At 38.9% G+C, this 25,553-nt stretch overlaps 1 protein-coding gene across 1 annotated transcript in view; it reads right to left on the bottom strand.

The window, feature by feature from the left end:
• Nucleotides 1-592: 592 nt before the first annotated feature.
• The window catches only part of nrip2 (nuclear receptor interacting protein 2), a 45,703-nt gene continuing 20,742 nt past the window's right edge, over nucleotides 593-25,553 (bottom strand). The window contains exons 2-6 of the mRNA XM_061983672.1: nucleotides 22,050-22,343; nucleotides 7,238-7,320; nucleotides 2,365-2,444; nucleotides 1,035-1,087; nucleotides 593-930 (exon numbers count right to left, since the gene is read on the bottom strand). Coding sequence (XP_061839656.1) covers nucleotides 817-930; nucleotides 1,035-1,087; nucleotides 2,365-2,444; nucleotides 7,238-7,320; nucleotides 22,050-22,343 — 624 coding nt within the window. The 3' untranslated portion in view covers nucleotides 593-816. The remainder of the gene's footprint in view (nucleotides 931-1,034; nucleotides 1,088-2,364; nucleotides 2,445-7,237; nucleotides 7,321-22,049; nucleotides 22,344-25,553) is intronic.

Raw genomic sequence — 25,553 nt, 5'->3', positions numbered from 1 at the left:
TCTTCCTCTGTTGCCATTTCTAATATAAAGTAGTGTAAAGTTCTTACTTACATCTGTCAGTAGACGTTGATTGATTGATTGATTGATTGATTGAAACTTTTATTAGTAGATTGCACAGTACAGTACATATTCCGTTCAATTGACCACTAAATGGTAACACTTGGATAAGTTTTTCAACTTGTTTAAGTCCACGTTAATCAATTCGTGGTAAACTAGCTATCAAACTGTGCGCCCTATGGTCCGAAAAATACGGTAACTTAGCTCTGGGCATCGAGTCGACATCTAGGGCTTTTAGCTCGATGTCTAGCGCTCTTGCACTCTCATTGGTAGGGGCCGGACCAATGTTTCTCTGCCAAGCAGACAGGAAGACTTGTACCCTATAATCTCGGACTCAAACATCCTGGTCTCAGCCAGAACACCAGGTCGGATCTTGGATGGTCCTTCCAGGGCAATACGGAAGAAGGAGTTAAATCTCTTAAACTCGTTGAAAATCTCTGTAGGGAGCAGAAACATGGAGTTGCCAAGCGACAGCCCCAAAATCTGTCTGAGTTTGCCAGCAATACTATCACCATCAAAAGATCTAAAACTTAAAAACAAGTAAATGTGTTTATTAATTGATTAGTTATTTGTTTCAATCTGTCTCTCTCTCCTATAAAAATATCAATTTTTATGATTTAAAAAAAAAAAAAAGGATTGATTTTACATTGATTTTCACTAAATATTTTGAAGTGTTGCAATCAGACTAGTTGACATGTAAACGTGGTTCTAAATGCTTGTCGGGGTTCCGGAACGCAGCCGACGTGTACCGAGCCGGCCTCACAGCTTCTGGTCGGGTGTTTTGGGCGGGGGGAGGTCAGCCGGGCTCAGGAAGGGCAGCTCCTCGCCGCCGCCCCCTAGCTTCAGGACGCGGCTGTTCAGGTCCAAGCAGCACTGAGCGGAGGGAAGAAAGTTCCATGAGGGACATCTCTCGCCTCACATGTCACGTATCACACGGACTAAACAAAGCTGACAGTTCACATTCGTCGTTTGCTTACTTTGAGTTGCAGCAGAGTCTGCAGACCGAGGCTCAGTTCCAACGTGTCGTCCTCTGAGATGGACAACAAAAATCACAATGGACTTCATTTTTCTATTTTTTTTCTATTTTAACATTTATTTGCTCTAATCTCAGCATATTTCACTTTTTTCTGTTTTAGGGCCTGATTTGTAAGATCCAAATATATAATATATATTTGTAATGGTAATGTATGATATATATTTAGAAAAATATATTACAAATATATATTTTTTGTAGTATGTATTTGTAATATATACTTGTAATCTATATGTATAAATATAATACAGTATACATTTGTACTATATTTTATATTAAATATGTACAGTATATATTTATAAAAGTGTATTGCAAATATATATTTATTTGTTTGTATTCTATATTTATGATATGTATTTGTATTGTATAAATATATTAGTGTATATTGGTAATATTAATGTGTATATAAATACAGATTACATATTTATTTTTGTAGTCTATATTTATAAGATATGTTTGTTAAATATATAATGTTCTATTATATTTATACAATACAGTATTTTAGATATGTTCTATTATGTGCTCAAAATTACAATAACATTTCTGTAAATTGCAAATTAATTTTTTTTTTTTATACTTGATTCTTTTTGTAATATTTCCCTCTTTATCATAGATTTTCAGCTATTCTCACAATATTTGCAACTTTATTTTCTGTCATTTGTCTTCTAAAACCCATTTGTGATGCTTGTAAGTGTACAACTAATTCTCATATTATCTTTCATATATATTTGGGATATTTTCATTGCTGGCCAACCCCAAAAAATCGATTTTTATTCTTGTAATTACAATGTTGTCATTTTTTATTTTTTTTTACTTAATTCCTATAACAGTAAAAATTATTATATAATTATATTATTAATTATTAATTAATAATATATATTATATATATATGTTATAAATTAATTATATTATTATATTTATTATTATAAAAATTATTAACATAAAAATGCATTATTTTTATAAAACCTTTACATCTTTATCCTCACAATTTCCTCACAATCTTAGTTTCATAAATCTGTTTTAAATTATAAAATTATGACATTATCATAATATTAGAAACACCTTTTTTTTTCGTTATCACCACTGCATTCTTGCAGTATAATTAGAACCCTCATTCTCACCACCGTGTTTTTTTTTTGTCGTAGAAATAAAAATGTATAAATAGATTTGAATATGTTTTACCATAATGCATGTGCAAAGAGAGCAAGTACAAAAGTAATTTGCTCATTTTCTTGCTCCTAAGTGTTTCTTCCTGCACTCCCAGGTGTTCATACCTTGGACCAAAGCGGAGCATTGGAAGGTTCTGGTGCCCAATTGGAGCTTCACGTCTGCGACGGAGCTGCTGGGGTCCAGGCTGAGGAGCAGGTTGGAAAACACAATCTTTATTCATAACATACTTTAAATATAGAATATTTTATCACTTTCACATATTAACAGGCACATTTCCACCCTAAATAGGTATTATAGTATGTTGATAATTGTGTGTACATACTGTATGTGCATTATGACGAGTTAAATAAATAAACATGTCTTCCACTTTTGTTACTGCCACCTGGAGGCCTGGGGTGAAAGGGCATCTCGGTGAGATTATAGGAAGCGGAGTGTACTTTGTAAACATAAAAATGTGTTTGTTTTTTTCGCTGATTGGCTCATTGTGCCAGGATCAGTCAGGGGTGTTTAAAGTAGGGCTGGGCGATATGGCCTTTTTTTAATACCGTATTTTTCGGACTATAAATCGCAGTTTTTTTCATAGTTTGGCCGGGGGTGCGACTTATACTCAGGAGCGACTTATGTGTGAAATTATTAACACATTACCGTAAAGCAGGGGTCACCAACCTTTTTGAAACCAAGAGCTACTTCTTGGGTACTGATTAATGCGGAGGGCTACCAGTTTGATACACACTTAAATAAATTGCCAGGAATAGCCAATTTGCTCAATTTACCTTTAACTCTATGTTATTATTAATAATTAGTTATATTTATCTTTGTGGAAACACTGATCATCTTAATGATTTCTCACAATAAATATATATAGAAACAGATAAATATCAATATGCAACACTTTATTTTTATATTTTCTCTAAGTGCACATTTTTCAAATTGAACATTTTCAAATGATCACTTCCAAGACAGTCTTGTGAAATCACAATATCCCATTTTAACTAGCTAGCCACTAACATTTTTTAACAAATCATCAATTACTTTGCACCATGTTTGTACAAATAATAACTCATGTAAAATACAAAAGTCAACTCTCAAATTTTTAAATAAATCATGTCACACTTTGAACTGGACACCAAATATGTTATCTGTTTCTTAATCAGTTAGTGAAGACCAAGTCTTTAAAATATTTTCTTGAATTTTCAAATTCTATTTGAGTTTTGTCTCTCTTAGAAGTAAAAATGTCGAGCAAAGCGAGACCAGCTTGCTAGTAAATAAATACAATTTAAAAAATAGAGGCAGCTCACTGGTAAGTGCTGCAATTTGAGCTATTTTTAGAACAGGCCAGCGGGCGACTCATCTGGTCCTTACGGGCGACCTGGTGCCCGCGGGCACCGCGTTGGTGACCCCTGCCGTAAAATATCAAATTAGATTATTAATCTCATTCACGTAAGAGACTAGACGTATAAGATTTCATGGGATTTAGTGATTAGGAGTGACAGATTGTTTGGTAAACGTATACCGTATTTTTCGGACTATAAGTCGCAGTTTTTTTCATAGTTTGGTCGGGGGTGCGACTTATGCTCAAGAGCGACTTATGTGTGAAATTATTAACACATTACCGTAAAATATCAAATACCGTATTTTTCGGAGTATAAGTCGCTCCAGAGTATAAGTCACACCGGCCGAAAATGCATAATAAAGAAGGAAAAAAACATATATAAGTCGCATTTTTTGGGGAAATTTATTTGCTAAAAGCCAACACCAAGAATAGACATTTGAAAGTCAATTTAAAATAAATCAAGAATAGTGAACAACAGGCTGAATAAGTGTACGTTATATGAGGCATAAATAACCAACTGGTATGTTAACGTAACATATTATGGTAAGAGTCATTCAAATAACTATAACATATAGAACATGCTATACGTTTACCAAACAATCTAATCGCTAAATCCCATGAAATCTTATACGTCTAGTCTCTTACGTGAATGAGATCAATAATATTATTTGATATTTTACGCTAATGTGTTTAATAATTTCATACATAAGTCGCTCCTGAGTATAAGTCGCACCCCCGGCCAAACTATGAAAAAAACTGCGACTTATAGTCCGAAAAATACGGTAATATTATTTAGCTCAAATTTCCCCAAAAAATGTGACTTATACTCCAGTGCGACTTATATATGTTTTTTTCCTTCATTATGCATTTTCGGCCGGAGCGACTTATACTCCGAAAAATACGGTGAGTCAACTTACCAAAAGTGTATTTATTAAAGAGTTATTAAGCAGTGGCACAAACATTCATGTCATTTACAAAACAGAAAGTGCAAGTTTGTCAGAGACATTTTAAAACAAGCTATGAGTGCACTTTTGTGCATGATGTCACTAAGATGACATATCAAAACAACACTAAATTAAAGTGCACTTTTTGTACAGAACGCCACTACAATAGTTTAAAACAAATAAAGTGCACTTTTGTGCATGATGTCACAGAAGATATTTCAATAAGTGTCAAATAAAAATGAGCTGTATAATAGGAAATCAAATAGTCCAGGACCAAAGGAGTCGCCCGCTGGCCTGTTCTAAAAATAGCTCAAATAGCAGCACTTACCAGTGAGCTGCCTCTATTTTTTAAATTGTATTTATTTACTAGCAAGCTGGTCTCGCTTTGCTCGACATTTTTAATTCTAAGAGAGACAAAACTCAAATAGAATTTGAAAATCCAAGAAAATATTTTAAAGACTTGGTTTTCACTAACTGACAAAGAAACAGATAACAGATTTGGTGTCCAGTTCAAAGTGTGACATGATTTATTTAAAAATTTGAGAGTTGACTTTTGTATTTTACATGAGTTATTATTTGTACAAACATGGTGCAAAGTAATTCATGATTTGTTAAAAAATGTTACTGGCTAGCTGGTTAAAATGGGATATTGTGATTTCACAAGACTGTCTTAGAAGTGATCATTTGAAAATGTTCAATTTGAAAAATGTGCACTTAGAGAAAATATAAAAATAAAGTGTTGCATATTGATATTTATCTGTTTCTATATATCAGTGATCAGTGTTTCCACAAAGATAAATATAATTAATTATTAATAATAACATAGAGTTAAAGGTAAATTGAGCAAATTGGCTAATTCTGGCAATTTATTTAAGTGTGTATCAAACTGGTAGCCCTTTGCATTAATCAGTACCCAAGAAGTAGCTCTTGGTTTCAAAAAAGTTGGTGACCCCTGAAATAGTGTATGTCCCTCGCTATGTGGTAGGTTCCTGCGGAACGTTATCTCCTTATGTCTTTGACTATTTTTTTCATACGGTGTTGATGTGGAAATGGTTGCTTGGGCATTTTGTTGGTGTGGCATCGAATGGAGATGTTGACATGCGGAGTAAGCACTCTTCATTCTGTAGAAGGTGAATTTTCAAATGATGCTACATATTAGCAGTAATGCTACTTTTTGTAGCAACGCTTTTGCCCCACACTTGACAAATCACGGTTGTCTGTTCGACATATTCCCACTTGAAGCCAAACCACCGCCAGACGATGGACCCCCTGCTGTTTTTCTTGGGAATTCCTTCATTTGTTACCAGATTCGCACCTTCTTTCTCTCGTATTACCACTCGCACCACAGCTAACGTTACCCATGCCGCTACCTCTCTGCTTCGCGAGGGCGTATACGTATGTGACGTATGTAAGAAGGTGCGCTTGTTTTACGTCTCTGTGAGAAGGAGAGACAAGAAAGAGTGGGAAAAGCCTGTAGTGTAATGCCCACAGCTAAAAGCAACTGCGTGAGAACGTACTGTATACTCCAATATCCATACTTGCCAACCCTCCCGGATTTTCCGGGAGACTCCCGAAATTCAGCGCCTCTCCCGAAAACCTCCCGGGACAAATTTTCTCCCGAAAATCTCCCGAAATTCAGGCGGAGCTGGAAGCCACGCCCCCTCCAGCTCCATGCGGACCTGAGTGACGTCAGGTGCGCAACACCACGTAAATCGTTGGCCAACCAAAAAGTAACCCCAGTACGCTATAGCCAACATTCACCAGGAGATGGCAACAGACAAACATAGATAACTCTATTACATTATTCCCCTTTTAGAAATGTATAGAAGTTACTCAAAATAAATAAACAACCCAACCAAAAAATGCAGCAGCTCAATTAAAAAACTGTACTTAAGCCACATTCTTTTTTCTTTTTTTTTTAGTACTGAACTCTTAACCCTCATTTGTAAAAAAATAACATGCTTATTATACAAACAGTATTTGTACACCTTTAACACAGATTTTTATACTGTCTTCAGAGATTCAGTTTTTTTGGTGGTACTCGAAACCTTTCTGGGTACCTGCGAAATGGTGTTCAGCATGGTTAGAAAAATAGTGACAGAGAATAGAACAAGGATGGACAATTCAACCCTTAACTCAACAATGAGTAGATGAGTGTTATGTGTGTGTATATGTGTAAATAAATGAACACTGAAATTCAAGTATTTATTTTATTTATATATATATATATATATATATATATATATAGTGTATATATATATATATATATATATATATATATATATATATATATATATATATATATATATATATATATATATATATATATATATATATATATATAATAAAATAAATATATATACAGCTAGAATTCACTGAAAGTCAAGTATTTCTTATATATATATATATGAAATACTTGACTTGGTGAATTCTAGCTGTAAATATACTCCTCCCCTCTTAGCCCCGCCCCCAACCACGCCCCCGCCCCACCCCGACCACGCCCCCCCCACCCCCCACCTCCCGAAATCGGAGGTCTCAAGGTTGGCAAGTATGAATATCACGATATAGTCATTTTCTATATCGCACAGAGACAAATCCGCGATATATGGAGTATATCGATATATCGCCCAGCCCTAGTCAAAGTGAGGCACTTGTTTATTGTCGAGTAGCTAGAGAGGGAGTGTTGTTGTGGGTTCCTACCCGAGCCTGTGGCAGCAGGATGCAGAGATGTGGTTGTGCAGGCTGCTGGTGTTCAAAGACGCCTTCACTTCCGTCTCGCGGCACTGCAGGGAGGACATGTCGTGTCAGCACGCTGCTTGTGTAGAAAATGCAAAAGGTGACATTTGTGTTGCCTTTTTTTTTTCTTTTTTTTTTTGTTAAAGATTGACGCTCCCGGAGTTAAAATGAAAGCCACGATGGATGTTTCCATCATATCTGCTGAGTCGTCTCTATTACTACTAACTATTAACCAGGAAGGCGCCATCCAAGATCTGAATCAGTTATCAGAGAAAGTTGGCAATATTATCCTAACTGTATTTTTACTGTGGTAGCTTGATGATTAAAAGGGCTTTTTAATAAACCCTTCAGTGTGCGTGTAACTTTATTTATTTCAATTTTTTTTTTTTGAGTTGTCAGAAAGCTATAGTGAGAAAAACGATTGGAAAGAGATGTGCTGTTTATCATTCACTATGCTCAGTGGCCTAAATGGTAAATACTATAGAGCGCTTTTCTACCTTCAAGGTACTCAAAGCGCGTTGACGCTATTTCCACATTCACCCATTCACACACACTGATGACTTTTTTTTATATTTATTTTTTATTTTTTGTCATAAAAAAATACAATCATGTGTGCTTACGGACTGTATGTATCCCTGCAGACTGTATTGATCTATATTGATATACAAACCCCGTTTCCATATGAGTTGGGAAATTGTGTTAGATGTAAATATAAACGGAATACAATGATTTGCAAATCCTTTTCAACCCATATTCAGTTGAATGCACTACAAAGACAACTTATTTGATGTTCAAACTCATAAACTTTATTTTTTTTTTGCAAATAATAATCATACTTGCCAACCCTCCCGAAGTTTCCGGGAGACTCCCGAAATTCAGCGCCTCACCCGAAAACCTCCCGGGACAAATATTCTCCCGAAAATCTCCTGATTTTCAGCCGGAGCTGGAGGCCACGCCCCCTCCAGCTCTATGCGGACCTGAGTGAGGACAGCCTTTTTTCATGACGGGAGGACAACAGGGTGACAAGAACTAAATCATCCAGACTAGAGATAAATTGTATTGTTATGTTTATCTTACCTAAAAATAAATATATTTATTAATTTAAAAAAAAAAAAAAAAAATTAAATTGTATTTTTATTTGTATTTTTTCTGACCAGCCATAGAATTATACATTAAAATAAACATATTTGAAATAATTAATTTTAAATTAAAATAATAATTCATTTAAAATGACCATGTTTAATTATTAAAATAATTGCTTGTTTATCAACAACTTTAGCATTTTATTCATTACATTTTGAAGCTCTCAGAAGCCAAGTTATGTTATATTCCTTAAGATTTATTTATGCAAGTTTGAAGTATAAATTATCCAAACACAGTTTTGTTTGCATATTTTCAGAATGTATATATATATATGTATACATATATATATGTATATATATATATATATATATATATATGTATATATATATATATATATGTATATATATATATATATATATATATATACAGTATATATATATATATATATATATATATATATGTGTGTATATATATATATATATATATATATATATATATATATATATATATATATATATATATATATATATATATATATATATATATATGAAATATTTGACTTGGTGAATTCTAGCTGTCAATATACTCCTCCCCTCTTAACCACGCCCCGCCCACCCTCGGCCACGCCCCCCACCTCCCGAAATCTGAGGTCTCAAGGTTGGCAAGTATGATAATAATTAACTTAGAAATTCATGGCTGCAACACGTGCCAAAGTAGTTGGGAAAGGGCATGTTCACCACTGTGTTACATCACCTTTCCTTTTAACAACACTCAGTAAACGTTTGGGAACTGAGGAGACACATTTTTGAAGCTTCTCAGGTGGAATTCTTTCCCATTCTTGCTTGATGTACAGCTTAAGTTGTTCAACAGTCCGGGGGTCTCCGTTGTGCTATTTTAGGCTTCATAATGCGCCACACATTTTCAATGGGAGACAGGTCTGGACTACAGGCAGGCCAGTCTAGTACCCGCACTCTTTTACTATGAAGCCACGTTGATGTAACACGTGGCTTGGCATCGTCTTGCTGAAATAAGCAGGGGCGTCCATGGTAACGTTGCTTGGATGGCGACCAACTGTAGTTACTGACAGTGGGTTTCTGAAGTGTTCCTGAGCCCAGAGAATCTGGAGAAATCACTGCACGTAAGCAGCTAAGCCCGTGACCTTCCATCCCTCAGGCTGTACTGCATCAACAAGCGACATCAATGTGTAAAGGATATCACCACATGGGCTCAGGAACACTTCAGAAACCCACTGTCAGTAACTACAGTTGGTCGCTACATCTGTAAGTGCAAGTTAAAACTCTCCTATGCAAGGCGAAAACCGTTTATCAACAACACCCAGAAACGCCGTCGGCTTCGCTGGGCCCGAGATCATCGAAGATGGACTGATACAAAGTGGAAAAGTGTTCTGTGGTCTGACAAGTCCACATTTCAAATTGTTTTTGGAAACTGTGGACGTTGTGTCCTCCGAACCAAAGAGGAAAAGAACCATCCGGACTGTTCTAGGCACAAAGTGTAAAAGCCAGCATGTGTGATGGTATGGGGGTGTATTAGTGCCCAAGACATGGGTAACTTACACATCTGTGAAGGCGCCATTAATGCTGAAAGGTACATACAGGTTTTGGAGCAACATATGTTACCATCCAAGCAATGTAACCATGGACGCCCCTGCTTATTTCAGCAAGACAATGCCAAGCCACGTGTTACATCAACGTGGCTTCATAGTAAAAGAGTGCGGGTACTAGACTGGCCTGCCTGTAGTCCAGACCTGTCTCCCATTGAAAATGTGTGGCGCATTATGAAGCCTAAAATAGCACAATGGAGACCCCCGGACTGTTGAACAACTTAAGCTGTACATCAAGCAAGAATGGGAAAGAATTCCACCTGAGAAGCTTCAAAAATGTGTCTCCTCAGTTCCCAAACCTTTACTGAGTGTTGTTAAAAGGAAAGGCCATGTAACACAGTGGTGAACATGCCCTTTCCCAACTACTTTGGCACGTGTTGCAGCCATGAAATTCTAAGTTAATTATTATTTGCAAAAAAAAAAAAAGTTTATGAGTTTGAACATCAAATATGTTGTCTTTGTAGCATATTCAACTGAATATGGGTTGAAAATGATTTGCAAATCATTGTATTCCGTTTATATTTACATCTAACACAAAAAGGGACAAGCGGTAGAAAATGGATGGATGGATAGACAATTTCCCAACTCATATGGAAACAGGGTTTGTACGAGTGAAATTGCGTATTTAAAGGTACCTAAAGAAGTGGGACTTTGGAAGGTTGTATTTCTGAACAAACTGGTCAAAAGAGCCAAACAGTCCATTAATGAATAGTTCCCTTACACAATGAAGTCCCTTCCCAAACCAGGTCTGAAAAGCTGCATCCAACAAAGAGGGTCTTAAAGGGGATTGGCGATAAAGGGCATCGACACCAAAGCTTGTGTAAGGCCAAAGTGTTTACGAAATTGGGTAAACTGAACAAAAATATACATTTTTGCTCCCATTTTTCATGAGTTGAACTCAAAGATGTCAAACTTTTACTATACACACAAAATTCCTATTCCTCTCAAATGTTCACAAATCTGTCTAAATCTGTGTTAGTGAGCATTTCTTCTTTGCCAAGATAATCCATCCCACCATACAGGTGTGGCATATGTAAGATGCTGATTAAGCAGCATGATTATTGCACACGTGTGTCTTAGGCTTCCCACAATAAAAGGCCAGTGGGTGACATGTCCGGTGAGTATGCTGGCCTTGCAATAACTGGGATGTTTTCAGTTTCCAGGGATTGTGCACAGATCCTTGCAACGTGGGGCTGTGCATTGCAGCAACATGAGGGGAACGGTCTCATAATGGGCCTCAGGATCTCGTCACGGTATAAATTCCCCTGCGTTCGTTGTCCATAACATACCCCTGCCCATACCATAACCCCACCCCCACCACGGGCTACTCGATTCACAACGTTGACATCAGCAAACTGCTCTCCCACACAACGCCACACACGCTGTCTGCTATCTGCTCTGAACAGTGAAAACCGGGATTCATCCATGAAGAGAATATGTCTCCAACGTGCCGGATTGTGAGCATTTGCCCACTCAAGTCGGTTATGACGAAGAACCGCATTCAGGTCGAGACCCCGATCAGGACGACGAGCATGCAGATGAGCGTCCCTGAGACGGTTTCTCGCAGTTTGTGCAGAAATTCAAACCATTTGTTGCAGCAGCTGTCTGGGTGACTGGTCTCAGACGATCATGGAGGTGCACCTGCTGGATGTGGAGGTCCTGGGCTGGTGTGGTTACACGTAGTTTGCGGTTGTGAGGCCGGTTGGATGTACTGCCAAATTCTCTGAAGCGCCTTTGGAGACGACTTATAGTAGAGAAATTAAGATTCAATTCACGGGCAACAGCTCTGGTGGACATTTGTGTAGTCAGCGTGCCAGCTGCACGCCCCCTCAAGACTTGCGACATCCGTAGCATTGATAAAACTGCACATTTCAGAGTGGCCTTTTATTGTGGGCACCCTAAGGCACACCTGCGCAAAAATTGTGCTGTTCAATCAGCATCTTGATATGCCACACCTGTGAGGTGGGATGGATTATTTTGGCAAAGAATAAATGCTCACTAACACAGATTTAGACAGATTTGTGGACAATGTTTGAGAGGAAGAGACAATGAAAGACCAGTTTGGACCTTCCCCCTTCACAAAAGTACTGTCCCAGACAGTCATTTTATGAATATTGGCTGCCTAATAATAATATAGAAAAGTTTGGTAGCCCTAATCCACCATTTGTTTTGTGTTTCTCCTGGACAGGTTAGCGTACGCGTGGTATAGTCTTATTCCAAATACTAGGACATTTATGTCGTTCTTTGAAATATGATTTCGACAGGAAAATAGGAACTGTCTGCAATAAGTATAGGCATTTTTGGTAGACTAACCATCTTTTTAAAGATGTTTAAAATTCGGTGAGCACAGATGACGCGCTAGCTGTCCAAAGTCGGGACTCAGGGTGGACCACTCATCTGTGCATCAGTTGGAGACGTCTCTGCACTACTGACCTGTCTCCACTCAAGATTATCTCCTGCTGGCCCCACTAAGGACTGGAGTCTCTCACTATTATGTTAGATCCACTATGGACTGGAGTCTCTCACTATTATGTTAGATCCACTATGGACTGGACTCTCACCATTATGTTAGATCAACTATGGACTGGACTCTCACACTATTATGTTAGATCCACTATGGACTGGACTCTCACTATTATGTTAGATCCACTACGGACTGGACTCTCACACTATTATGTTAGATCCACTATGGACTGGACTCTCACTATTATGTTAGATCCACTATGGACTGGACTCTCACTATTATGTTGGATCCACTATGGACTGGACTCTCACTATTATGTTAGATCCACTATGGACTGGACTCTCACTATTATGTTAGATCCACTATGGACTGGACTCTCACAATATTATGTTAGATCCACTATGGACTGGACTCTCACTATTATGTTAGGTCCACTATGGACTAGACTCTCACAATATTATGTTAGATCCACTATGGACTGGACTCACAATATTATGTTAGATCCACTATGGACTGGACTCTCACACTATTATGTTAGATCCACTATGGACTGGACTCTCACTATTATGTTAGATCCACTATGGACTGGACTCTCACACTATTATGTTAGATCCACTATGGACTGGACTCTCACAATATTATGTTAGATCCACTATGGACTGGACTCTCACTATTATGTTAGATCCACTATGGACTGGACTCTCACTATTATGTTAGATCCACTATGGACTGGACTCTCACACTATTATGTTAGATCCACTATGGACTGGACTCTCACTATTATGTTAGATCCACTATGGACTGGACTCTCACTATTATGTTAGATCCACTATGGACTGGACTCTCACACTATTATGTTAGATCCACTATGGACTGGACTCTCACACTATTATGTTAGATCCACTATGGACTGGACTCTCACTATTATATTAGATCCACTATGGACTGGACTGTCACAATATTATGTTAGATCCACTCGACGTCCATTGCACCGGTCCCCTCGAAGGTTTCTCATTGTCATCCCATTGGGTTGAGTTTTTTCTTGCCCTGATGTGGGCTCTGTACCGAGGATGTCGTTGTGGCTTGTGCAGCCCTTTGAGACACTCGTGATTTAGGGCTATATAAGTAAACATTGATTAATTGATTGATTGATTGATTGATTCATTCATTCATTGATTGATTGATTGATTGAAAGCCTGGAGCAAACATGCGAGGCAGGTGATAGCGTTTTCTCACGTTTCGCGTTCCTAAACAGGCTTTGTGGACACAAATTACTTGGGAAAGTCACGTTGGCATACTTAGGAAGCTAGTATGAGATACGGTAGAAGTGTCAGGGATACCAAAATTATCCGTCAGCTCGCTCGCTCGCTTCGCCAGTTAAAGGCCTACTGAAAGCCACTACTACCGACCACGCAGTCTGATAGTTTATATGTCAATGATGAAATCTTAACATTGCAACACATGCCAATACGGCCGGGTTAGTTTACTAAAGTGCACATTTTGAGACAGCTTGGTGGCCAGCTATTAAGTCGTCTGTTTCATCGCAAAATTCCACAGTATTCTGGACATCTGTGTTGGTGAATCTTTTGCAATTTGTTCAATGAACAATGGAGACAGCAAAGAAGAAAGCTGCAGGATGGAAGCGGTGTATTGCGGCCGACTTCAGCAAGAACAAACGCGGCCGGTGTTTTATTGTTTACATTCCCGAAAGATGACAGTCAAGCTTTACCATTGGCCTGTGGAGAACTGGGACAACAGAGACTCTTACCAGGAGGACTTTGAGTCGGATACGCAGACACGGTACCGTGAGTACGCTTCCAAACATTTGATCGCTTGCCCGTACGTGCGTGCCGCTATGTGCATGTCACATACGTAACTTTGGGGACTTTGGGGAAATATATGTGCTGTATGAACTTTGGGGAGGTGAACGGTACTTTGGGCTGTGGGATTGAGTGTGTTGTGCAGGTGTTTGATTTGTATTGGACGGGAGGGGGGAGGTGTTTGTTATGCGGGATTAATTTGTGGCATATTAAATATAAGCCTGGTTGTGTTGTGGCTATTAGAGTATATATATGTCTTGTGTTTATTTACTGTTTTAGTCATTCCCAGCTGAATATCTCACAGCATCTTCCCTATCTGAATCGCTCCCACTGCCCTCTAGTCCTTCACTCTCACTTTCCTCATCCACGAATCTTTCATCCTCGCTCAAATTAATGGGGAAATCGTCGCTTTCTCGGTCCGAATCGCTCTCGCTGCTGGTGGCCATGATTGTAAACAATGTGCAGATGTGAGGAGCTCCCCAACCTGTGACGTCACGCTACTCGTCTGCTACTTCCGGTACAGGCAAGGCTTTTTTATCAGCGACCAAAAGTTGCGAACTTTATCGTCGATGTTCTCTACTAAATCCTTTCAGCAAAAATATGGCAATATCGCGAATTGATCAAGTATGACACATAGAATGGACCTGCTATCCCCGTTTAAATAAGAAAATCGCATTTCAGTAGGCCTTTAATGAGCAGCATCATTGGTCTGTGAGTTCATTGAGTGTGGTTATCAAAAATAGTTTTACGATTATTGAATTTAAAATGTTAATACCAACTGAGGTTCCTAATTAATAGTGTTTATCGTTACATCCCTAGTCAGTAAGTAGTTTACTGTCCTCAGCATCATCAACATCTTGTCCACTTTTAGCCACCAGCGTTGTTTTTATCAGCTCAAGCTGCTTATCAGCGACACCACACACACTCTTTTCTTCTTTTCCTTTTGTCTCCAACACACAAACTGCTGTGCTCAAATCCCCCAATCTCTCTCTCTCTTTCTCTCTCTCCAGTTCCACCTCTAAATTTCTCCTTTGTGGTTTGCGTTGTGTTGGTCACTTTAGAAGCAGCTGAATAACTAAGATCCGCACTAGATAACCTTTGATTGGACGGCTTGTTGATGGAAGCAAGCAAAGTGCGAGGGAAAAGGCTGAGGGTAGCAGAAAGGTTAGCATAGTTGACTTATTAAGCCAACGAGGGATATGTTGTTGTTTTGCTGATTAATCACATTTAAAAGGTCAAACTGTGTTTTTTGACCTCATGAAACGCAGCAATGATTTACATAAAGGACAAAGATTTTTCTTTCAATTACACTACAAGATGATGTCATTAGGATTTTGTTCCCCATTTCTTTTATTTAGGATGTTTTTGAGTGTTTTAAAGCAGTGTTTTTCAACCACTGTGCCGCGGCACCTGTGAGATCCAGTCTGGTGTGCCGTGAGAGATTATCTAATTTCACCTATTTGGGTTAAAAATATTTTTTGCAACCCAGTAACTATAGTCTGCAAATGATGTGTTGTTGTTTAGTGTCAGTGCTGTCTAGAGCTTGGCAGAGTAACCGTGTAATACTCTTCCATATCAGTAGGTGGCAGCCGGTAGCTAATTGCTGTGTAGATGTCGGAAACAGCGGGAGGCAGTGTGCAGGTAAAAAGGTGTCTAATGCTTTAAACCAAAAATAAACAAAAGGTGAGTGCCCTTAAGAAAAGGCATTGAAGCTTAGGGAAGGCTATGCGGAACGAAACTAAAACTGAACTGGCTGCAAAGTAAACAAAAACAGAATGCTGGACGACAGCAAAGACTTACTGTGGAGCAAAGACGGCCTCCACAATGTACATCCGAACATGACATGACAATCAGCAATGTCCCCACAAAGAAGGATAAAAACAACCGAAATATTCTTGATTGCTAAAACAAAGTAGATGCGGGAAATATCGCTCAAAGGAAGACATGAAACTGCTACAGGAAAACACCAAAAAAAGAGAAAAAGCCACAAAAATAGGAGCGCAAGACAAGAACTAAAACACTGCACACAGGAAAACAGCAAAAAAAAGTCCAAATAATTCATGGTGTGATGTGACAGGTGGTGACAGTACACCTACTTTGAGACAAGAGCTATAGTGATGCATGCTTGGTTATGGTTTAAAGTCATATCCAACAATTGCGACAACAACTTTTTACTGTCAACTGAGTTTCAACGCAAAAAATGTGCCTCGGCTCAAAAAAGGTTGAAAAACACTGTTTTAAAACACCAGTGTTGAATCAATAGCATGAAGTTGTTTTGTGTAAAATGGAAAACGCTGAAAACAAGACATATTTCCAACTTTCTCTGCAGAGGATATGACTACTTACTTCTACAATGTTGCATTTACTGTAAATAGATGAAAATGTTTGATGTTACAACTGCATGACAGTGTATACATGAGTGTAGCCAAGAAGAACTGATAAAAGCGAAAAAACGGTCTACTGCAGAGGACATTAAATCAAATCTATAAAAGCACTCTCTGGCAGACCTCCGCAGGCCCGACCTACAAATAGTTAAAAAAAAAAAAGTCCTGAATCCAGACGTTTGGATACACATGCAGAAGATAAAGTTCATAACGTAAACGTGAAGTAACGTAGTAAAAATTACCTAGATCCAGCCTTAAATCTAATCACTTGTTCCTTATTCCATTTCTGACAAAGTTTCATTAAAATCTGCTTTTAACTTTTTGAGTTATTATGCTTATGAACAAACCAACAAACTAACTAAGAAATCAACCACCAAATGAACCAACGGATCAACCAACAACAAAAAACAACGAATCAACCAATGAACGATCTGACAAATCAACCAACGAACGACCTAACGAATCAACTTACGAATGAACCAACAAAGAAACCAACAAACCGACCAACGAATGAACCAACTAAGGAAAAAACCAACGAACAAATTAATCAATGAACGAACTAACGAATCAATCAACCAACGACCTAACAAATCAACTTAAAGATGAACCAACCAACGAACTAACAAACCGACCAACGAATGAACCAACCTAGTAAAAAAACAACGAACAAACTAACTAATCAACCAACGAACGACCTAACGAATCAACTTAGGAATGAACCAACCAACGAACTAACAAAGTAACCAAGGAACGAACTAACAAATCAACTAATTAATTTACCAACAAAGGAACTAACAAACCCACCAACAAATTAGCCAACCAGCAAACTAATTAACCAACCAACGAATCAACTAACAAACAAACCAATGAATTAACCCGCGAACGAATTAACAAACCAACAAACAAACCGACCAAGAATGAACCAACCTAACAAAGTCACCAAGGAACGAACTAACAAATCAACTAATTAATTTACCAACCAACGACCTAACGAATCAACTTACAAATGAACCAACAAACTAACAAAGTAACCAACAAACCGACCAACGAATGAACCAACCAAGGAAAAAAACAACGAACAAACTAACGAATCAACCAACGAACGACCTAACGAATCAACTTAGGAACGACCTAACGAATGAAGTTACGAATGAACCAACCGACGAACTAACAAAGTAACTAACAAACCGACCAACGAATGAACCAACTAAGGAAAAAACCAACAAACAAACTAACGAATCAATCAATGAACAAATTAACCACTGAACGACCGAACGAATCAACCAACGAACGACCTAACAAATCAAGTTACGAATCAACCAACCGACGAACTAACAAAGTAACCAACAAACCGACCAACGAATGAACGAACCAAGGAAAAAAACAACGAAAAAACTAACGAATCAACCAACGAAGGACCTAACGAATCAACCAACGAACGACCTAACGAATCAACTTAGGAACGACCTAACGAATGAAGTTACGAATGAACCAACCGACGAACTAACAAAGTAACCAACAAACCGACCAACGAATTAACCAACTAAGGAAAAAAACAACCAACAAACTAACAAATGAATCAATGAAATAACTAACGAATCAAACCAACGAACGACCTAACGAATCAAGATACGAATTAACCAACCGACGAACTAACAAAGTAACCAACGAATGAACCACCCAAGGAAAAAACCAACGATCAAACTAATGAATTAACCCGCGAACGAATTAACAAACCAACAAACAAACCGACCAAGAATGAACCAACCTTACAAAGTAACCAAGGAACGAACTAACAAATCAACTAATTAATTTACCAACCAACGACCTAACGAATCAACTTACGAATGAACCAACCAACCAACGAACTAACAAAGTAACCAACAAACCGACCAAAGAATGAACCAACCAAGGAAAAAACCAACGAACAAACTAACGAATCAACCAACGAACGACCTAACGAATCAACTTAGGAACGACCTAACGAATGAAGTTACGAATGAACCAACCGACGAACTAACAAAGTAACCAACAAACCGACCAACGAATGAACCAACTAAGGAAAAAAACAACAAACTAACAAATTAATCAATGAACGAACTAACGAATCAACTTAGGAACGACCTAACGAATGAAGTTAGGCTTTGTGGGCTTTGTACCGAGGATGTCGTTGTGGCTTGTGCAGCCCTTTGAGACACTTGTGATTTAGGGCTATATAAATAAAGATTGATTGATTGATTGAAGTTACGAATGAACCAACCGACGTACAAACAAAGTAACCAACAAACCGACCAACGAATGAACCAACTAAGGAAAAACCAACAAACAAACTAACAAATTAATCAATGAACGAATCAACCAACGAACGACCTAACAAATCAAGTTACGAATGAACCAACCGACAAACTAACAAAGTAACCAACAAACCGACCAACGAATGAACGAACCAAGGAAAAAAACAACAAACAAACTAACAAATTAATCAATGAACGAACTAACGAATCAACTTAGGAACGACCTAACGAATGAAGTTACGAATGAACCAACCGACGTACAAACAAAGTAACCAACAAACCGACCAACGAATGAACCAACTAAGGAAAAAACCAACAAACAAACTAACAAATTAATCAATGAACGAATCAACCACTGAACGACCTAACGAATCAACCAACGAACGACCTAACAAATCAAGTTACGAATAAACCAACCGACGAACTAACAAAGTAACCAACAAACCGACCAACGAATGAACGAACCAAGGAAAAAAACCAACGAAAAAACTAACGAATGAACCAACGAACGACCTAACGAATCAACCAACATACGAGCTAACGAATCAACTTAGGAACGACCTAACGAATGAAGTTACGAATGAACCAACCGACGAACTAACAAAGTAACCAACAAACCGACCAACGAATTAACCAACTAAGGAAAAAAACAACCAACAAACTAACAAATTAATCAATGAAAGAACTAACGAATCAAACCAACGAACGACCTAACGAATCAAGATACGAATGAACCAACCGACAAACTAACAAAGTAACCAACAAACCAACCAACGAATGAACCACCCAAGGAAAAAACCAACGAACAAACTAATGAATTAACCCGCGAACGAATTAACAAACCAACAAACAAACCGACCAAGAATGAACCAACCTTACAAAGTAACCAAGGAACGAACTAACAAATCAACTAATTAATTTACCAACCAACGACCTAACGAATCAACTTACGAATGAACCAACCAACCAACGAACTAACAAAGTAACCAACAAACCGACCAAAGAATGAACCAACCAAAAAATTACGAACAAACTAACGAATCAACCAACGAACGACCTAACGAATCAACCAACGAACGACCTAACGAATCAACTTAGGAACGACCTAACGAATGAAGTTACGAATGAACCAACCGACGAACTAACAAAGTAACCAACAAACCGACCAACGAATGAACCAACTAAGGAAAAACCAACAAACAAACTAACAAATTAATCAATGAACGAATCAACCACTGAACGACCTAACGAATCAACCAACGAACGACCTAACAAATCAAGTTACGAATGAACCAACTGACAAACTAACAAAGTAACCAACAAACCGACCAACGAATGAACGAACCAAGGAAAAACAAAAACGAAAAAACTAACGAATCAACCAACCAACGACCTAACGAATCAACTTAGGAACGACCTAACGAATGAAGTTACGAATGAACCAACCGACGAACTAACAAAGTAACCAACAAACCGACCAACGAATGAACCAACTAAGGAAAAAAAACAAAAAAAAAACTAACAAATTAATCAATGAACGAACTAACGAATCAACCAACGAACGACCTAACGAATCAAGTTACGAATGAACCAACCGACGAACTAACAAAGTAACCAACAAACCGACCAACGAATGAACGAACCAAGGAAAAAAACCGACGAAAAAACTAACGAATCAACCAACCAACGACCTAACGAATCAACTTAGGAATAACCTAACGAATGAAGTTACGAATGAACCAACTGACGAACTAACAAAGTAACCAACAAACCGACCAACGAATGAACCAACTAAGGAAAAAAAAAACAAACAAACTAACAAATTAATCAATGAACGAACTAACGAATCAACCAACGAACGACCTAACGAATGAAGTTACGAATGAACCAACCGACGAACTAACAAAGTAACTAACAAACCGACCAACGAATGAACCAACTAAGGAAAAACCAACAAACAAACTAACAAATTAATCAATGAACGAATCAACCAACGAACGACCTAACAAATCAAGTTACGAATGAACCAACCGACAAACTAACAAAGTAACCAACAAACCGACCAACGAATGAACGAACCAAGGAAAAAAACAACGAAAAAACTAACGAATCAACCAACAAACGACCTAACGAATCATCTTAGGAGCGACCTAATGAATGAAGTTACGAATGAACCAACCGACGAACTAACAAAGTAACCAACAAACCGACCAACGAATGAACCAACTAAGGAAAAAAACAACAAACAAACTAACAAATTAATCAATGAACGAACTAACGAATCAACTTAGGAACGACCTAACGAATGAAGTTACGAATGAAACAACCGACGTACAAACAAAGTAACCAACAAACCGACCAACGAATGAACCAACTAAGGGAAAAACCAACAAACAAACTAACAAATTAATCAATGAACGAATCAACCACTGAACGACCTAACGAATCAACCAACGAACGACCTAACAAATCAAGTTACGAATTAACCAACCGACGAACTAACAAAGTAACCAACAAACCGACCAACGAATGAACCAACCAAGGAAAAAAACAACGGAAAAACTAATGAATCAATCAACGAACGACCTAACGAATCAACTTAGGAACGACCTAACGAATGAAGTTACGAATGAACCAACCGACGAACTAACAAAGTAACCAACAAACCGACCAACGAATGAACCAACTAAGGAAAAAACAAACAAACTAACTAACAAATTAATCAATGAACGAACTAACGAATCAACCACCGAATGACCTAACGATTCAACCAACGAACGGCCTAACGAATCAAGTTACGAATGAACCAACCGACGAACTAACAAAGTAACCCACAAACCAACCAAGAATGAACCAACCAAGGAAAAAACCAACAAACAAACTAACGAATCAACCAACGACCGACCAAACGAATCAACTTAGGAATGAACCAACCAACGAACTAACAAAGTAACCAACAAACCGACCTACGAATCAACCAACCAACCAACTAACAAATCAACCACCAAACAAATCAACAAACAAAAAAAAACAACGAATCAACCAATGAACAACCTAACTAGCAGCAGAGCAAGGCTTCAGTCCAAAGTCAAAAAGCATATTTTCGCTACCTTGCACTGAACGAGTAGAGCCGTGAGAAGTCCGGACCCCACCGTCCCGTGCCGGGCCGCCTCCTCGTCGTCCGAGCGGAAACTCTCCTCCAGAGACTCCTCCCTCTCCTCAGTGGAGGAGTCGGCGGTGCTCTCGCTCCTCTCCTCACTGTCGCCCGGACCGTCCTCGCCCTCGCCCTGGTCCTCGTTGTCGGCCAGCGGCGAGCGCACTCGGGCGCCCGTGTCGCGGGCCTCGCCTCGCAGCCGCGTGATGTTGCCCTCCAGCAGGCGCCGCTGGACGATGCTGTGAGGTTGCTGGCAGGGAAAGAAAGATTCATTTGTCATTTGTGGAATAGTTGCATCATTTTTGAAGGCTTGGTCAAGGTCTGTGTTGTCTGTTAGTGATCAAGACGGCACAAAAACAAGACTTTTTCAAATTGAATGGCAAAACTATGTTAGTCCTGCATTGGACATTAGTCTTTTGGTCCATTTCTTTTGTCAGAGTTACAAAGTCTGAACTAAATCTCAGCCCTGTTTGTCCACTGCAGTGGACACTGGTTCCCAGAAAGAGAAATAGTAGTGTTCAATGATTCCTGAACAGAGTGGAAGAGCAGGACAATTTCATGGACAGCTGAGCAGTCGTCACGGCACCAGAAGGAAATATGGCGAAAGAGACCGGAATAAAAAAAGACTCCCTAGAGGCAGCGTGACGGATGTAATAATGTCCTCTCATGTCTGGCCGTTATGTTGAAACTAATGGCTGAGCAACAATAATAATAATAATAATAATAGATTTTATTTGTAAAAAAGCACTTTACATTGAGTAAGCAACCTCAAAGTGCTACAGTGTAATAAAAATTAAAAAAATAAAAAGATAATACAAAATAAATAAAAATAAAAACTAGAACAGCCAAATAGCTAAAACTAGTATGCATATATCTAAAAAGAGGCTTTTTTTTAAAAAGAAGAGTTTTTTAAGCCTTTTTTAAAAGCCTCCACAGTCTGTGGTGCCCTCAGGTGGTCAGGGAGAGCGTTCCACAGACAGGGAGTGGCGGAGCGGCACTGGTCTTCCATTCAGTGTCAGTTAGCATTGCGCTAATGGCTAACCGCCAGCTGCTATTAGCTAACAAGTACCAGCTAGTCAAATGCTAACTAACAGCAAGTTAGCAACTAGTCAACGGCGAATGTCTAGCATTTGTTCGATTTTGGTAAGAACAAGAGACATTGGACGTATTAGCTTATGTTGTTGTGCGCAAATCACAGTTTTATTTACAAAAGCCAAAAGCAGTGAAGTTGTCACGTTGTGTAAAAGGTAAATAAAAAGAAAATACAACAAATCCTTTTCAACTTATATTCAACTGAATAGACTGCAAAGACAAGATATTTAGCATTCGAACTGGTAAACTTTGTTACGTTTTGCAAATATTAGCTCATTTGGAATTTGATGCCTGCAACAGGTTTCAAAAAAGCTGGCACAAGTGGCAAAAAAGACTGAGAAAGTTGAGGAATGCTCATCAAACTCTTATTTGGAACATCCCACAGGTGAACAGGCTGATTGGGAACAGGTGGGTGCCATGATTGGGTGTAAAAGCAGCTTCCATGAAACGCTCAGTCATTCACAAACAAGGATGGGGCGAGGGTCACCACTTTGTCAACAAATGTGTGAGCAAATTGTCCAACAGTTTAAGAACAACATTTCTCAACCAGCTATTGCAAGGAATTTAGGGATTTCACCATCTACGCTCCGTAATATCATCAAAAGGTTCAGAGAATCTGGAGAAATCACTGCACGTAAGCGGCAAGGCCCTTAACCTCTGATCCCTCAGGCGATACTGCATCAAAAACCGACATCAGTGTGTAAAGGATATCACCACATGGGCTCAGGAACACTTCAGAAAACCGCTGTCAGCAACTACAGTTGGTCGCTACATCTGTAAGTGCAAGTTAAAACTCTACTATGCAAAGCCAAGGCCATTTATCAACAACACCCAGAAACGCTGCCGGCTTGGCTGGGCCCGAGCTCATCTAAGATGGACTGATGCAAAGTGGAAAATTGTTCTGTGGTCTGACGAGTCCACATTTCAAATTGGTTTTGGAAACTGTGGACGTCGTGTCCTCCGGACCAAAGAGGAAAAGAACCATCCGGACTGTTCTAGGCGCAAAGTGTAAAAGGCAGCATGTGTGATGGTATGGGGGTGTATTAGTGCCCAAGACATGTGTAACTTACACATCTGTGAAGGCACCATTAATGCTGAAAGGTACATACAGGTTTCGGAGCAACATATGTTGCCATCCAAGCAACGTTACCATGGACGCCCCTGCTTATTTCAGCAAGACAATGCCAAGCCACGTGTTACAACAGCGTGGCTTCATAGTAAAAGAGTGCGGGTACTAGACTGGCCTGAGTCTAAGTTAATGATTATTTGCCAAAAAAAATGAAGTTTCTCAGTGTGAACATGAAATATCTTGTCTTTGCAGTCTATTCAATTGAATATAAGTTGAAAAGGATTTGTTGTATTCTCTTTTTATTTACCATTTACACAACATGACAACTACACTGCTTTTTGGGTTTTGTACTAGTAGCAGCCCAATCCCAGCTACTAGCTTGCCACATCCATCCATGCATTTTCTACCGCTTGTCCCTTTTAGGGTTGCGGGGGGTGCTGGAGCCTATGTCAGGGGCTAAATATGTAAGACAGATCAATCAAAGCACAAAAGAGTGATCAAACATTTGAAATAAAGTCATGTTTTTCTGGAATCACTTTGATAGAATGTGAGGGTTTAAGCAGGAGTTTGTGATCGTTGTTTTGAGGTGTTTTCCTCCTTCCTCGCCAGGCTGCAGGGAAGCAGAGAAAGGGCGCAAATTGAATTGATCAACACAATTGAATTCCTGTGTTTTCCGCTGTGGGTCATCTCCATCCACAAAGCACGTTAGGGAGCCAAGAGCGAGCGAGCACTGTATGGACGCCATGTCAAGTAACGATGCACAGTCCTTCATTTAACAGTCGCTGGGAAGCCTCCTGCTCGGTGCCACAGGAAGGAAGCCAAATATGTGCTTAGAAAGGTCACATGACTGACTGGAAGCTGATGGGAGGAGTAATTAGTGCGTCGGCATGCAATTAGCTTCGCATCCTCCGAGAGGGGAAAGTGAGAGAAGTGGAGCTTGTACTGTGTCTTTATGTGTGTTTACTTTGCATTGATGCTCTCGTTTATTCACCTTTTTTTGCAGCATTACCTCTTGTTTCGTGCAGCTGTACCTAATAGAGTGTCCTGTGAGCAGGTTAGGACTGGTTTCTCTTTTTAACATGTCTCGCTATTTAGTGTGCCTTCAACCTCTCTCTTGTGTTGTTTTTCTACACTATTTTTAGCCGCCTGTCTTCCCACACACACACACACACACACACACACACACACACACACACACACACACACACACCTAATTCATGCATGGCATGTATTGAACCAGTTCCACCAATCAAGTCGCCGATCCCGTCCGCCCCTTTTTTTGTTGGGGGATTTAATTCG

This window comes from Nerophis lumbriciformis, linkage group LG25 (assembly GCF_033978685.3).
Source record: "Nerophis lumbriciformis linkage group LG25, RoL_Nlum_v2.1, whole genome shotgun sequence".
NCBI classification, from domain to species: Eukaryota; Metazoa; Chordata; class Actinopteri; order Syngnathiformes; family Syngnathidae; genus Nerophis; species Nerophis lumbriciformis.
Note: the sequence above shows the minus strand (reverse complement) of the source record. Positions and strands in the feature narration are given on the sequence as shown.